This window comes from Halteromyces radiatus (assembly GCF_025201355.1).
Source record: "Halteromyces radiatus strain CBS 162.75 chromosome Unknown BX664scaffold_6, whole genome shotgun sequence".
Classification (NCBI taxonomy): Eukaryota; Fungi; Mucoromycota; class Mucoromycetes; order Mucorales; family Cunninghamellaceae; genus Halteromyces; species Halteromyces radiatus.
In genome coordinates, this window is record NW_026251692.1 from 1 (window position 1) to 15,435 (window position 15,435).

General features: G+C 41.3%; 3 protein-coding genes across 3 annotated transcripts; 1 reads left to right on the forward strand and 2 right to left on the reverse strand.

Annotated features, from left to right (window-relative positions):
* Positions 1-3,552: 3,552 nt before the first annotated feature.
* Positions 3,553-3,978, reverse strand: BX664DRAFT_265960 (uncharacterized protein; the record flags this gene model as incomplete). Its single annotated transcript, XM_051540879.1, has 1 exon — positions 3,553-3,978. A coding segment is annotated over one exon (426 nt), but the record flags the coding sequence as incomplete, so codon positions are not given.
* Positions 3,979-8,286: 4,308 nt separating this feature from the next.
* BX664DRAFT_336964 (uncharacterized protein) lies at positions 8,287-9,499 on the reverse strand (the record flags this gene model as incomplete). The annotated part of the gene is made up of 2 exons (XM_051546139.1): positions 8,641-9,499; positions 8,287-8,573 (listed from the first exon to the last, which is right to left on the reverse strand). Coding segments are annotated over exons 1-2 (847 nt in total), but the record flags the coding sequence as incomplete, so codon positions are not given.
* A 793-nt stretch (positions 9,500-10,292) lies between these two features.
* BX664DRAFT_266940 (uncharacterized protein) lies at positions 10,293-10,718 on the forward strand (the record flags this gene model as incomplete). Its single annotated transcript, XM_051540929.1, has 1 exon — positions 10,293-10,718. A coding segment is annotated over one exon (426 nt), but the record flags the coding sequence as incomplete, so codon positions are not given.
* Between the last annotated feature and the right edge of the window lie 4,717 nt (positions 10,719-15,435).

Sequence of the window (15,435 nt, forward strand, 5' to 3'; positions counted from 1 at the left end):
ATTTTTATAGTCAAAAACCTATAGAAACATATTGGAATAAGATTAATGAATCACCACAAAATGAACATGTACAAAGTACAAAACAAAGAAAAAGAAAAAGTGGACAAACAATTGGTACCAACAAGAAAAGAAAAAATAAATAAGCCACTACAATATGTTCCCATAAACAAATATAAACAATGTAGAAGTGATGATCTACACTGGAAGGGGGTAGTGTGGTAATTCAACACTTAAAGATTTAGATTAGAGTTTAGAATATTGATAATCCGATAGTGGAGATCAGATTACAGAGTAATCTGATAGTTTATTTATAAAAAGAGTTTTTTATAGGACTTGTTCCTTTTTCTCTTTAACTAAGTTTTATTAATAAAATTCTTACGTTTTGTCTCGTTACATATTAAGACTCATACAAATACAACAGCTGTTTCCATGGCAAGGACCTTGGTATGGGCATACCTTGTAGGGTGGTGTTTTCAATAACACTCCGTAGGAAAGGTTCAAAGGCTAGGTTGAACAACAGAGGTGACAAAGGGTCTCCTTGGCGTAGTCCACGAGCTTGTATAATAGGTGCAGCAAGCCAACCATTAAGTGACAGGTGTATCTTGGTTGAGAAAAACAGGTCCGAAATGATGGTGACAAATAGTTGCGGAAAGCCCATATGCAGCATTGTGGATTGAAGGTACTCTGGATGTACTCGATCGTACGCTTTTTCTTGATCTAACAGAATTCCAATCGCAGGGTTGTTTTTATCCACGTTTTGTAAATGTGTCATCAACGTCTGTGTGATCCAGCCATTATCAGATATCAGCCTGTTGTGTAGGAAGCCAGTTTGGAATGGATTGATGATGGTAGACATATGATGTTGGAGGCGGTTGGCAAGTAGTTTAGTGAACAACTTGGCGTCTGTATTGATCATAGAGAGTGGTCTCCAATTTGCAAGTAGATTTCGATCCCCTTTTTTGTACAACAGCACCATTCTCGTTTCATACCATGAGGTTGGGCATATACCTTGCAATGCTTCATTCAGTATGTCTAGAAGTAAACGTTTGGTAGGCCGGTGTGTCTTGATCAGGTGACGATATAATTCAAAACATAAACCATCCAAACCTGGACTCTTTCTGTTTGGAGTGTGTTCTACTAGCAATTCCAAAGTCGTAGTCGTGAGTGGAGCGAGGAGTGCCTTTTGTTCTTCCTTGGTTAGTTGGCTTTTGGATACATGTCTTAGCAATTGTTCAGTAGCTCCATGGTCGACGGGGTCAGGCGAATACAGACTTTTGTAAAATCTACTGGCAGCTTGAAGCATAGTCGATGGCGTATTATACGTCATGTGGGTGTCGGGATCTCTGATTTGTGTTAAGGTGACTTGCTCTGTCCTTTGTTTCAAAACTTTGTAGAAGTATTTGTTGCTTCTTTCCCCTTGTTCTTCCCATTTGGTGTTGGACCGAACGATCAATCTTTCAGTCATCAACTGTGCTTCTCGATCAATCTTCTCTTCAATAATCTTTAGTTGGTCATGTGTTTCAACTGTATTATCGATTAAGGCCAATAACATTAACCTCGTGTTTTGAAGATCTTGTAAAACTGAACGACGTTCTCTATTCTTGCATGTACTATAGTGAATGGCTATGCTTTTGATTTTAACCTTTAGACCGTCCCATTTTGCTTGGTTGGAGGAGTACATTGTTGAACTATCGAAAAAGGCTGTCAATGCCTTTCCTAGGATATCCGTAAAGTCTTGGTCTTGCAGTAATTGTGAATTGAAACGCCATGTCCCAGGTCCAATGTTGTTGATGCTACTATGTAGATTGAAAGATAGTAGCGCATGATCGGTCCATTGGTATGGTAAATATTGTTGTCTCACGTTACTAACATTGGACTTTATTCTATGAGATGCGAATAGGTAGTCGATAGTGGTACGATATTGACGTCCCTTGTATGTGGGTAAAGGTTGATAGGTTTCTCTAGCATTGCCATTCTGTAGACGGAACAGATCTGCGAAATGATCATAAAGCCATTGTCGCCAAGGTTGCATATGTGGAAGTCGGTATCTATTGGCATAGAGTTGTAAGTTGAAATCACCCAGGAGAATCCACTGATCGAGGTTCGCAGTTAACAAGGGATGTCGTAGCATTTCTAGGTAAAAACGGGAACGAGCCATTTCTTTGGGAGGTGCGTACACATTCGCTATGTGGCATATAATTCTGGATGTAGATTTCTCCATGATGGTGGCAGTGATAAGGCGCTCATCTAAGGAGACACTTTCGTTGGTGAGAACGAGACTGTTGTTGAGGCATATAATCGCACAATGGCGGGAGAGGAAACATGTTGCATAAGGAAAGAGACTGCGTATATTTTGTATATTTTCTTCGGTAAGATGTTTTTGTGTAGTGTTGTTGCTGCATAATTCTTGTAGGCATAAGATATCAAATTTGGTAGTGGGTGATGAGCGTAAAAATCGGGCATAGGTCGTTGTTGTTTGTTGTTTAGATACTTTAAATATACTACGTACATTTAAAGATCCAATAGATATATGTTGTACTGTCATATTTACGAGGATTTTGGTGTTGGCGAAATTGACGTCGCTGTTGTATCCACGTTTGTCATTTCCTTATCATGCGATTGTTTTCGAGATGCTGAAACCAGTAGGACTTCATCTTCTTCGTATTCCATGGGGACTGCAGTGGGAAGTCTACTTGGTCTATTCATTCGTTTCCTAGTCGTCGTAGCGGTGAGTGCTAGCATCTCCTTGGCCGTGTCAATTTTCATGGTAGATGCCACCTCGTATGGTGCATGTTTAGAGGCATTGAGATCTTTCCCAGGCATTGGTAGAGACTTCTTTGTCTTTGTCGACGTTTGTTCTATCTGACGATCTTCCATGGCGACATCTTCATGATCACTATTTGGATCCGTACCTAGATCTCCATCGTCGTGATCGTCAACAACACTCATTCCTGGATCTTCTTGTAGCATGGTCGAGTCCGTTTGCTCTTTAGTTAATGCCTCAGTATTAACTACTTTTGATTCTTTGTCCTTTACAGGCTGCGAGCTGTTTGCCATGTTCTCCTTGACGTTGATGTAGTCATCGATTTCTTCCGCAAAAGATTTTTCCTTCCTAGTGACTTTGGATCTGCAATTGCGTGCCAGATGTCCTCTTCCCTGACATGCATAACATTTGATACCCGCTAACATTGGGCAGTCTCTTTTCAAATGGTTCGACTGTCTGCAATGATAACAAATTGGAGGAGCTCCACGGAAGGAAGCCGGGACGTAACGATCCCATTCAGTGAGGTAAAGCATGCGTTGCAGAGGCTCTAAAGGTTGGTCTTTCACTTTCCTGTCGAGTAGTATTGTCACATCGCCTTCAAAGAAACTTGCATTCGTCAACATCTTAATTTGACAGACCGTTCCATATACTTCCATGGACTTCATAATGTTTGTCTTCATTACGTCTTCTTCAGCAGGTGGGACTCCTGATAGGTTCACCCTCACCATTTCAGGAATGTCGCCTGTTCCATTGTGAGATGGAGTACCACGATATTGAATCCCTTGAATGGTAACTCCGCTCGTTACCGCCTGGTTGTAACTTTCCACTGCTGCAAAAGTGGCCTCAATCAAATAATACCGCTGGCGTAGTCGACCGTTATCAATGTTTCGACATCCAAGTACCCTTCCACAAGTTTCTTGGATGAGCTGGTATGCTGCTATGTGGTCCCTGAGTTCATCCCTTGGAAGCTCAAACAGGACTGCATCATCATGTAATGCCTGTTGCAGAATTGATTCTGCTCTATGAATCCGGAGCTGTTCAGCTAGATCGCTGCGTTCATAGATTACCTTGGTGTCGATAGCTTTCCTCGTGCCTTCAGTATCCGAGCGTCTACTCAAGGTAGGCACTTTCATCTTTTGTCCTGTAGCCACAATTTGGCTCCATGATCTTTTTGAATTTCCCAGATCCGCGGAAGAGATGGGAGATGTCGCCATTTCGTAATGTTGTACTCTAATTTCGATGGAATTTGACGAAACTAGTACGAAAATAACGAGAAGACGTTGGGGAATCTTCTGTTGCTTGTTGTTTGTGTTGTTTACTTGTTTTTTTGTGAAGTATGCAGTTGTTGTTATCGCTTAAAAGTTTACCCGATCAAAGAAGTGTTCTTTAAGCGAAAGAGCCTTAGTAAAATTTGGCTGGTGCAACGGTTTCGGTTGAATTCGTTTCCTTTTTTTTGTAGGGAAAAGACTTGTTTTATTCAAAGGCCGTGTGGGAGTTTCTCTCCTGATTTACAAATTAAAACAAATATTCTAGGGGGGCGCTCTACTGTTTTCTTTTTGTTTTATATATTCTAACTAGGTTGGTTAGTTAGTTAATATTCGGTTTTGAATGCGGGGAGAAGGAAAGTCAATGAACGATATATCCTGCCACCGAACGACGAGACATCAGATAGTCTTTAGGAATATTGTACGAGCCAAGTGTTTGTCCCATGTTTGTTTTTCGAATGTGCAACGCCAGTGATAGGTCCATATAGTAGCGAGTACCCGTCCTATCCACGATAGAGTATTCATATTAGAGAATGAAGGTTCTATGATGAGATTCCAAATTTGACCTTGGCTTGGAGGAAATGATGGACCTGACCATGTATCGTTCCAGATGTGATCTTTCGCGGTGCACCCAAGGAAAAAGTGGTAGACATCTTCTATTGCAAGGTCACAAAAAGAACACATTGGTGACTCGTGAACCGTTGGCATGAAACGATGTAATTTTTCTTTTGTAGATATTGTCCCATGTAGTAGGCGCCACCATACCGTTGTTGCCCGATGAGGAATACGAACATGCCAGAAAGATCGCCATATCTTTGTTGATATTCGCCATCCCAAAGGAATTTGTAATGGAGGGTGAGGTGGCGAGATGAACCATTGGTACTGGGGATGTAAATATTGTCGTAACGCTCGCGGAGATGCTGTTTCAACTGTTGTTGTTGCTTTGCCAGGGAGAATGATCATCCAGTTGTCACTTGCCTGTGGATCAGTACCAAACGCTGGCGGTAGAGGAGGTAAAGATGCTATGAGCTTTCCTAAGGAAGTAATCATATTAAATCCTTTGGTTAACATTTTGATCTTCCTGTAGTTGGTAAACACTTCGTGGCTTGATTCGATTCCAATGTAATATCGAAAAAGGTCTAGCACAATTGGTGTACAGAAATCATGCGATTGGAGGGGTCGAAGAAGTCTTTGTAGGTAGAGTAGCTGTAACGCCAATTGTTGATGATAAAGATTAACAATACCTAGTCCACCATATTTCTTCTGTAGGCACGCTGTATCCATGGACGGAGCAGGCCAGAAAGGATAGATGAATTTGCGAATTTCTGTTTGTACCTGTTGTAACCATTTGGGAGGGACTGATACTACGCGCAATATATGCCATAACCGTGACAATAGCATGGAATTAGCAACCAAACTAGATCCTCGTACTGATAAATGACGCCCTCGAAAATGATTGATGTGTCTAACTAGTTGAAGGTATAAGTTATCAAGGAAGCTGTCAAGTTGGTGTGTCGACGTGTATATCGGATAGCCCAAATACGTGATGGCATTGTCACTGTCATTATCGTGCCATATGATTTGCGAAGAACGGCAAGTGGTTATCCAATCGTCGTGTGCGGTTCCTGAAAGCGAGGTAATATATGTTTTCTGGAGGTTGACTTTTGAATTGGATGCTTGATTGTATAAATCGAATAATTTTAACGCTTCTGTCCACTCATTAGTATCATTAAAGAAGATAAGTAAGTCATCTGCGTATGCCAGGAGCTTGATGGAGCTTGATACCTTTTGTGCGATTGCTGGAGTCTTGATCATATGTCGTTGTCTGCCAATAGGAATCACTTGAGGATGGTCAAGACTGATACCACGAATGATGGGGGAAGTTTCAATTAATCGTAGAAAAGGTTCAAAAGCTAAGTTGAAAAGCAGAGGGGACAGTGGGTCTCCTTGCCTTAATCCTCGCCGTTGGTAAAAAGGTGCACCATTCCAGCCATTGATGGATAAAGAGATCGCCGTGTCAAAGAAAAGGTGCTGCAATGTCTTGACCAAAACCATTGGTAGACCAAAGTGTAACAGTGTCCGTGTTAAATATTCTGGATGTATTCGATCATATGCTTTCTCTTGATCAAAACAAGCAGCCACTGCTGGAATATCTTCTTGATTGTTGATGCGTTGATAGTGTTGCATAACGGCTTGTAATACCCATCCGTTATCTGAAATCAATCGTCCAGGCAGGAATCCGGTTTGATAAGGATTGATTATATCTGGTAGATAACTATTCAGGCGGTTTGCAAGTAACTTGGTGAATAACTTGGCATCGGTGTTTATCAACGATAAGGGTCGCCAATTTTGAAGAAGTTCAGGATCTCCTTTTTTAAAAAGTAGGATCATTCTTGTCATCATCCACGAGGAAGGGATACTGCCTTGCATGGCTTCGTCGATTACCTGGCAAAACAACTTTTTGGCATCCAAAGAAATAGAGAACACCAGTTTGTACACTTCAAAAGGTAATCCATCCAAGCCAGGACTTTTGCCAAGTGGTGCGAATTTAATCAGATCGTCCAACTCTGTTACTGTGATAGGTCTGATTAGTCGATCTGCACTAGTTCTTTCGAGTCGACATTGTGCTGGGATAGCATCCAATAGTTGGTCAATAGCTGAATGATTCACAGGTGATGGTGTATAAAGTTGTTTGTAAAAGGATCTAGCTTCATGGAGGATCTCGCTATTGCAGTTGGTGGACTGTCCAGTATGGGAGGACTTGATAGATAGAATGGTCTGTTGTATCGTACGTTGTTTGATCACCCTGTAGAAGTACTTGTTGTTTCGTTCACCTTTTTCTCGCCATCTTGTAGCTGATCGTAATAGTAGTTGTGCTGTTTGACGGTCAATATGCTCTTCCAAATCTTTCTCTATGTGTTGTAACCGGTGTTGCAAATTGGTGGATGAGGAAGATAGTGAGTTGTTGGATCTATTAGACAAGTTGGCCATAATGTCTGCCCGTTCACTTTCAAGTATACGGATTTTGGATTTTGTTGCACTTTGAGAATGGAGGCTGAAGTCTTTGGCTGATAGTTGTACCATGGTTTTTAGGGATTCCCATTTTGTAATTGCATTGCCATGTTCCGTGGACTGAGAGAAGAAAAGGTATAACATGTGTTTTAGTAGATTAACATATGAGGACTGGGTAAGAATAGTAGGGTTTAAACGCCAACAGCCTGGACCTATGTCCACTTTGTCCAAAAGAAAATCCACGTGCAGAAGGTGATGGTCAGTCCAATTGGATGGTAAGTAGCGATGTTGAAAATTAGTCACACGGGAGGTTATATGGCGTGAAGAGAGAATGTAATCAATGGTGGAGCGATAATCACCCCTATGGAAGGTAAAGGATCCCTTTTCATTAAGATCCGTGAAGTGTTGGTGTCTCCAAGTATTCCAATGTTTTAACCAGATAGGGATGGTGCGATGAAGATTAACATTGAGATCCCCCACTAAGAACCAGTCTTCATGCGATAGATTTTTAAAGATTGGCCAATCGCGCATGTGTTGATAGAAATGTTTCTTTGTTGTTGATGATGTTTGTGCTGGTGCATAAATGTTTGCTATATTGATGCCAATCTTTGAATTTGTTTTATCTATAATCGTAGTTGAGATACAGCGTTCGTCGTTTGAAACAGCTTGATTCAACATATCATATTTTGTATTGAGAAGAATGATTGCACAATGTTTTGATAAAAGTAATTGTGCTCCTGGAAAATTAAAAGTGAGTTGCTTGATGTATTTGTCGTGTAAGTGAGTGTCGCGAGATAATGTTAATTCCTGTAAGCATAAAATGTCTATGCCTAAATGTCGTGATCGAAGATATGAGGTGAAATGGCGTTGATGTTGAGGGTGGTTTTCTTTGAATATACTACGTACATTCAAAGAAGCAATGCGTAATTTGTGATTACTCATTGACCTGACGGTCATTGGTTTCGTTAGTGGTAGGTGACTCCGGTATGATATCGTATTGAGACATTGCAAGTAACTTAGCTGACGTGGAGGAATTGGATGCTGGTGTATGTCTACTTGTCATTCGACGTTTTGCTTGTATGGATTTTCTTACATTAGCTGTCCTGATTGGAGAAAAACGGGACATGCCAAAATTGGCTGCATGACCATATGTTTTCATCAGCTGATGTGCTTTGTGGCGGTGACTGTGTGATTCTTCCAACTTATTAGGGGGTAGTTGGGGAATAACAATATTCTCATCGTTTTCTTTTTCATCGAAAGTTTCTTCTACCATTTGTTCATCAATTCCTTCAGGCATTGTAGTATTCGCATCCAATGAGACAATGCTTGCGTTTGTTGTCACGTTCGTGCGAAGTTTATCACTGTGTTCCTTCATATGCTGGTCGTTGCTTGTCTGGTTTGTTGCTTCCACCTTCTTTTCATTGTCACGAATTGCTGCTAGTCTAACGTATTCATCCAAAGCTTCCTTTTCTGACCGAGTTTTTTCTTTGCAATGACGAGCATAGTGACCTTTGCCTTGACAATTGTAACAGGTAACATTTGCCATTCGGGGACAGTTTCTTCTAATATGACCTGATTCTTTACACCCGAAACAAATAGGAGGAGCACCACGGTATGAAGCACTCACTTCCATATCCCATGGTTCTAAATAGAGTCTACGATCTAGCGTTTGCCATTGAATGTCCTTAATGGGTTTGGTATCTAGGAGTACCAGAGCGTCACCTTCAAAGTATCCACGATTAGTTATCTTCTTGATCTGACAAACTTTGCCATAGCGTCGTAGACCATCGAGGAGTTCTTTGCAAAGAACATCGTCAGGAAGAAAATAGGGAAGTTGACTCAAAGTTAATCTTACTAATTGATCGGATGTGCCTTCATTAGCCGGAGTACCTTTGTAAAGGATGTTGTTGCATACTACCCCTTGTTGGATGGCCTTCTTTCTGTCAGCAGGGTGTACAAATTGTACTTCGATCAAGAGTGTAGTACTTGTTTGATAGCTGTACCTAGTTACTCGACGAGCTCCTTTCAAACGCCCAACTTCTTTGGCCACTAGATCAAAAGCTTCGGTATAGTGATCGAAATCTTGTTTGCGCAATTCAAAATACACTGCCTCAGTGTAAGTAGCACATTGGAGGATCGCAGCTGCCTTGCGTGCAATCATTTTTTGACTAATGTCGTCTTCTTCCCACAATGTTGTGTATTCCAGTCGTTCCTTGACACCAAACTCATCTTTTCGAGGAAGTCCATTTGGGATCCGTTTGTGTTTGAGCCCAGATTTAGCTACGACACTCCACGAACGTTGACCTATGTCTGAGGGACCTTCCCCTGAAGGAATGTCCATGTCCATGTTCGACATGACTACCGGTTGTTGTTGTTGCTGTTGCCAGTTGTTTGTTGTTATACTATGGATAAACGTTTAGCCGACCAAAAGTGAGATTAGTCGGGAAGAGAGCACTTTCGGTTGAATTCGTTTCCGAGCTTGATTTTTGATCCTCCAAAAGGATATCTCATATTGTCAAAGAACGAAATATATGGATTGGGATTTTAATTTTTCAAAGTGTTGCAATGGATCCTTTTCTGATTTTTTTAGATTTGAAGTAGAACTATTTCCAGATTTTCTATTTGGCAAGAATAGACCAGTTTTGGAACCTACATATGGAAATTATGCTTGACTAATCCAAGTTTGGTAATTATCAAAAATAAATACTTTAAATAACAAATAAAATTAGACATACGAAATTATTACTATATTTGGTACTTCTTCTGTATTCATTGCCAAATATGAAACACATAAATTAAAATTACCATTTATGGAATAGACCATGGTCCTTATCTTGCAGAGTTCAATTTGTTAAATTATCTAATTTTCCAAAAGCTATAAATACAAAATATTATATCCCCTAGAATCTGGAAATCGGAAATTATAATCCAATATTTCAGAATTTGCTAGCTGTTACAACTCCTTTGAACGATCAAAAATCAGGCTCGGAAATGAATTCAACCGAAACCGTTGCACCAGCCAAATTTTACTAAGAAGACGGTCAAGCGATCTGATTGGTCACCAGGCTCTTTCGCTTAAAGAACACTTCTTTGATCGGGTAAACTTTTAAGCGATAACAACAACTGCATACTTCACAAAAAAACAAGTAAACAACACAAACAACAAGCAACAGAAGATTCCCCAACGTCTTCTCGTTATTTTCGTACTAGTTTCGTCAAATTCCATCGAAATTAGAGTACAACATTACGAAATGGCGACATCTCCCATCTCTTCCGCGGATCTGGGAAATTCAAAAAGATCATGGAGCCAAATTGTGGCTACAGGACAAAAGATGAAAGTGCCTACCTTGAGTAGACGCTCGGATACTGAAGGCACGAGGAAAGCTATCGACACCAAGGTAATCTATGAACGCAGCGATCTAGCTGAACAGCTCCGGATTCATAGAGCAGAATCAATTCTGCAACAGGCATTACATGATGATGCAGTCCTGTTTGAGCTTCCAAGGGATGAACTCAGGGACCACATAGCAGCATACCAGCTCATCCAAGAAACTTGTGGAAGGGTACTTGGATGTCGAAACATTGATAACGGTCGACTACGCCAGCGGTATTATTTGATTGAGGCCACTTTTGCAGCAGTGGAAAGTTACAACCAGGCGGTAACGAGCGGAGTTACCATTCAAGGGATTCAATATCGTGGTACTCCATCTCACAATGGAACAGGCGACATTCCTGAAATGGTGAGGGTGAACCTATCAGGAGTCCCACCTGCTGAAGAAGACGTAATGAAGACAAACATTATGAAGTCCATGGAAGTATATGGAACGGTCTGTCAAATTAAGATGTTGACGAATGCAAGTTTCTTTGAAGGCGATGTGACAATACTACTCGACAGGAAAGTGAAAGACCAACCTTTAGAGCCTCTGCAACGCATGCTTTACCTCACTGAATGGGATCGTTACGTCCCGGCTTCCTTCCGTGGAGCTCCTCCAATTTGTTATCATTGCAGACAGTCGAACCATTTGAAAAGAGACTGCCCAATGTTAGCGGGTATCAAATGTTATGCATGTCAGGGAAGAGGACATCTGGCACGCAATTGCAGATCCAAAGTCACTAGGAAGGAAAAATCTTTTGCGGAAGAAATCGATGACTACATCAACGTCAAGGAGAACATGGCAAACAGCTCGCAGCCTGTAAAGGACAAAGAATCAAAAGTAGTTAATACTGAGGCATTAACTAAAGAGCAAACGGACTCGACCATGCTACAAGAAGATCCAGGAATGAGTGTTGTTGACGATCACGACGATGGAGATCTAGGTACGGATCCAAATAGTGATCATGAAGATGTCGCCATGGAAGATCGTCAGATAGAACAAACGTCGACAAAGACAAAGAAGTCTCTACCAATGCCTGGGAAAGATCTCAATGCCTCTAAACATGCACCATACGAGGTGGCATCTACCATGAAAATTGACACGGCCAAGGAGATGCTAGCACTCACCGCTACGACGACTAGGAAACGAATGAATAGACCAAGTAGACTTCCCACTGCAGTCCCCATGGAATACGAAGAAGATGAAGTCCTACTGGTTTCAGCATCTCGAAAACAATCGCATGATAAGGAAATGACAAACGTGGATACAACAGCGACGTCAATTTCGCCAACACCAAAATCCTCGTAAATATGACAGTACAACATATATCTATTGGATCTTTAAATGTACGTAGTATATTTAAAGTATCTAAACAACAAACAACAACGACCTATGCCCGATTTTTACGCTCATCACCCACTACCAAATTTGATATCTTATGCCTACAAGAATTATGCAGCAACAACACTACACAAAAACATCTTACCGAAGAAAATATACAAAATATACGCAGTCTCTTTCCTTATGCAACATGTTTCCTCTCCCGCCATTGTGCGATTATATGCCTCAACAACAGTCTCGTTCTCACCAACGAAAGTGTCTCCTTAGATGAGCGCCTTATCACTGCCACCATCATGGAGAAATCTACATCCAGAATTATATGCCACATAGCGAATGTGTACGCACCTCCCAAAGAAATGGCTCGTTCCCGTTTTTACCTAGAAATGCTACGACATCCCTTGTTAACTGCGAACCTCGATCAGTGGATTCTCCTGGGTGATTTCAACTTACAACTCTATGCCAATAGATACCGACTTCCACATATGCAACCTTGGCGACAATGGCTTTATGATCATTTCGCAGATCTGTTCCGTCTACAGAATGGCAATGCTAGAGAAACCTATCAACCTTTACCCACATACAAGGGACGTCAATATCGTACCACTATCGACTACCTATTCGCATCTCATAGAATAAAGTCCAATGTTAGTAACGTGAGACAACAATATTTACCATACCAATGGACCGATCATGCGCTACTATCTTTCAATCTACATAGTAGCATCAACAACATTGGACCTGGGACATGGCGTTTCAATTCACAATTACTGCAAGACCAAGACTTTACGGATATCCTAGGAAAGGCATTGACAGCCTTTTTCGATAGTTCAACAATGTACTCCTCCAACCAAGCAAAATGGGACGGTCTAAAGGTTAAAATCAAAAGCATAGCCATTCACTATAGTACATGCAAGAATAGAGAACGTCGTTCAGTTTTACAAGATCTTCAAAACACGAGGTTAATGTTATTGGCCTTAATCGATAATACAGTTGAAACACATGACCAACTAAAGATTATTGAAGAGAAGATTGATCGAGAAGCACAGTTGATGACTGAAAGATTGATCGTTCGGTCCAACACCAAATGGGAAGAACAAGGGGAAAGAAGCAACAAATACTTCTACAAAGTTTTGAAACAAAGGACAGAGCAAGTCACCTTAACACAAATCAGAGATCCCGACACCCACATGACGTATAATACGCCATCGACTATGCTTCAAGCTGCCAGTAGATTTTACAAAAGTCTGTATTCGCCTGACCCCGTCGACCATGGAGCTACTGAACAATTGCTAAGACATGTATCCAAAAGCCAACTAACCAAGGAAGAACAAAAGGCACTCCTCGCTCCACTCACGACTACGACTTTGGAATTGCTAGTAGAACACACTCCAAACAGAAAGAGTCCAGGTTTGGATGGTTTATGTTTTGAATTATATCGTCACCTGATCAAGACACACCGGCCTACCAAACGTTTACTTCTAGACATACTGAATGAAGCATTGCAAGGTACATGCCCAACCTCATGGTATGAAACGAGAATGGTGCTGTTGTACAAAAAAGGGGATCGAAATCTACTTGCAAATTGGAGACCACTCTCTATGATCAATACAGACGCCAAGTTGTTCACTAAACTACTTGCCAACCGCCTCCAACATCATATGTCTACCATCATCAATCCATTCCAAACTGGCTTCCTACACAACAGGCTGATATCTGATAATGGCTGGATCACACAGACGTTGATGACACATTTACAAAACGTGGATAAAAACAACCCTGCGATTGGAATTCTGTTAGATCAAGAAAAAGCGTACGATCGAGTACATCCAGAGTACCTTCAATCCACAATGCTGCATATGGGCTTTCCGCAACTATTTGTCACCATCATTTCGGACCTGTTTTTCTCAACCAAGATACACCTGTCACTTAATGGTTGGCTTGCTGCACCTATTATACAAGCTCGTGGACTACGCCAAGGAGACCCTTTGTCACCTCTGTTGTTCAACCTAGCCTTTGAACCTTTCCTACGGAGTGTTATTGAAAACACCACCCTACAAGGTATGCCCATACCAAGGTCCTTGCCATGGAAACAGCCACAGAGAAATCAATGTACCTTGGCATGTCAAGTCAAACTTCTGGCATACGCGGACGACCTAATCCTTTTCCTCCAATCAGAAACCGAATGGCAAACACTGAAAGGTCTACTCCACACCTATAGTCAAGCATCAAATGCGAAGATTAATTTGGGGAAAACCATCATGATGTCTATTACGGGTAAACAACATACCTTTTGGCAGGAAATAGCTGCAGAAGAAAACATCCAGTGGCATGATAAACATTCAGCACAAGCAGTCACCTATTTGGGATATCCTTTATATACGGAACAAAGTCAACTTGATGAATATTTGTCAATGATCCAGAGCAAAATTATCAGACACATACACCTGTTGTCCATGAGAAACTTATCAGTGCTAGGCAGATCACTTACAGCAAATTCGCTTCTCTTGTCCAGGCTTTGGCACATCCTTCGAGTTACTATAGTCCCAGTACGATGGTTACAAGAAATCCGCTCAGCTGTACGACAATACGTCTTACCTTTCTTCCCATATCCTTCTTTGGCGTTCATTTACAAATCAAAAAAGATGGGTGGACTGGGGTTAATAGACATTATGCACCAACAATTAGCACTACATAATGTGTACCTTCATCGCTTGCTTGCTCGTACCAATGGAAACCCTCTGACAGAAGTCATCAACATACTGATCCGCATCCATTGTGATGAACAGACATCAATCCCTTTTCTACTTCTCCCACAACATTTCCGGATCACCTTGAAACGAATGCCACAATTGCAACATCTTGCCCATCTACTCACGGAACTACCAGGGATTTCTCCTATTGATACATGGACGCCAGGTTTTGTCAAAAATATTCCCATCCAATATGCTCTGGCACCAACAGCAGAAGCGAAAATACAATTGACATCCATACCGGCTACATATCTTATCAAAGACCTTTTTGAACTTCCTGATCAAGACACCGCATTCATTCCCAAAGCATTTTTTCAAAAACAGACTTCTATGGGTGCTCGAATAGAAGAAGATATAGCAAGAGGATACAGTAGTTGGGAACCAGATATCGACAAAATACTTAATAGGCCATCTCCCACACCATGTCCATCAAACTTACTACACGTGCAACTAGATCACTGGACTATAAGATCCAACAGGAAAATGGATCCGTGGATACAGACATACAAAGCATCACCTAAAGAAATACGGTTGATATGGAAAGATCGCCATGAGGATAAGAGACCACCTCCGAAACCTCCATTCGCATATCCAAGCTACACCACACTAACGAAGAATCAATGGTCCTTTTTCTGGTCGCTCAACATCCCTCATAAGGTACGGAACTTCTGGTGGCGAATCCTTTTGAAGAAATTACCAACACAACAACGACTTCACCAACTACGAGTCCCAAATGCGCCCTTGCCTAATTGCCGAATATGTAAAACGGAGGAAGAAGACGAGTATCATATGGTGGTCGGGTGCCCCTACAAAGTAGTTTTCTGGAAGAAATGTATTAGTTATATTGGCCAGGACGAAATGGATCCACCGTCCATTTGGAACAAAATAACTTTTCTCAGTTTACCACAGAATAAGTCGTCGCTCTGGGA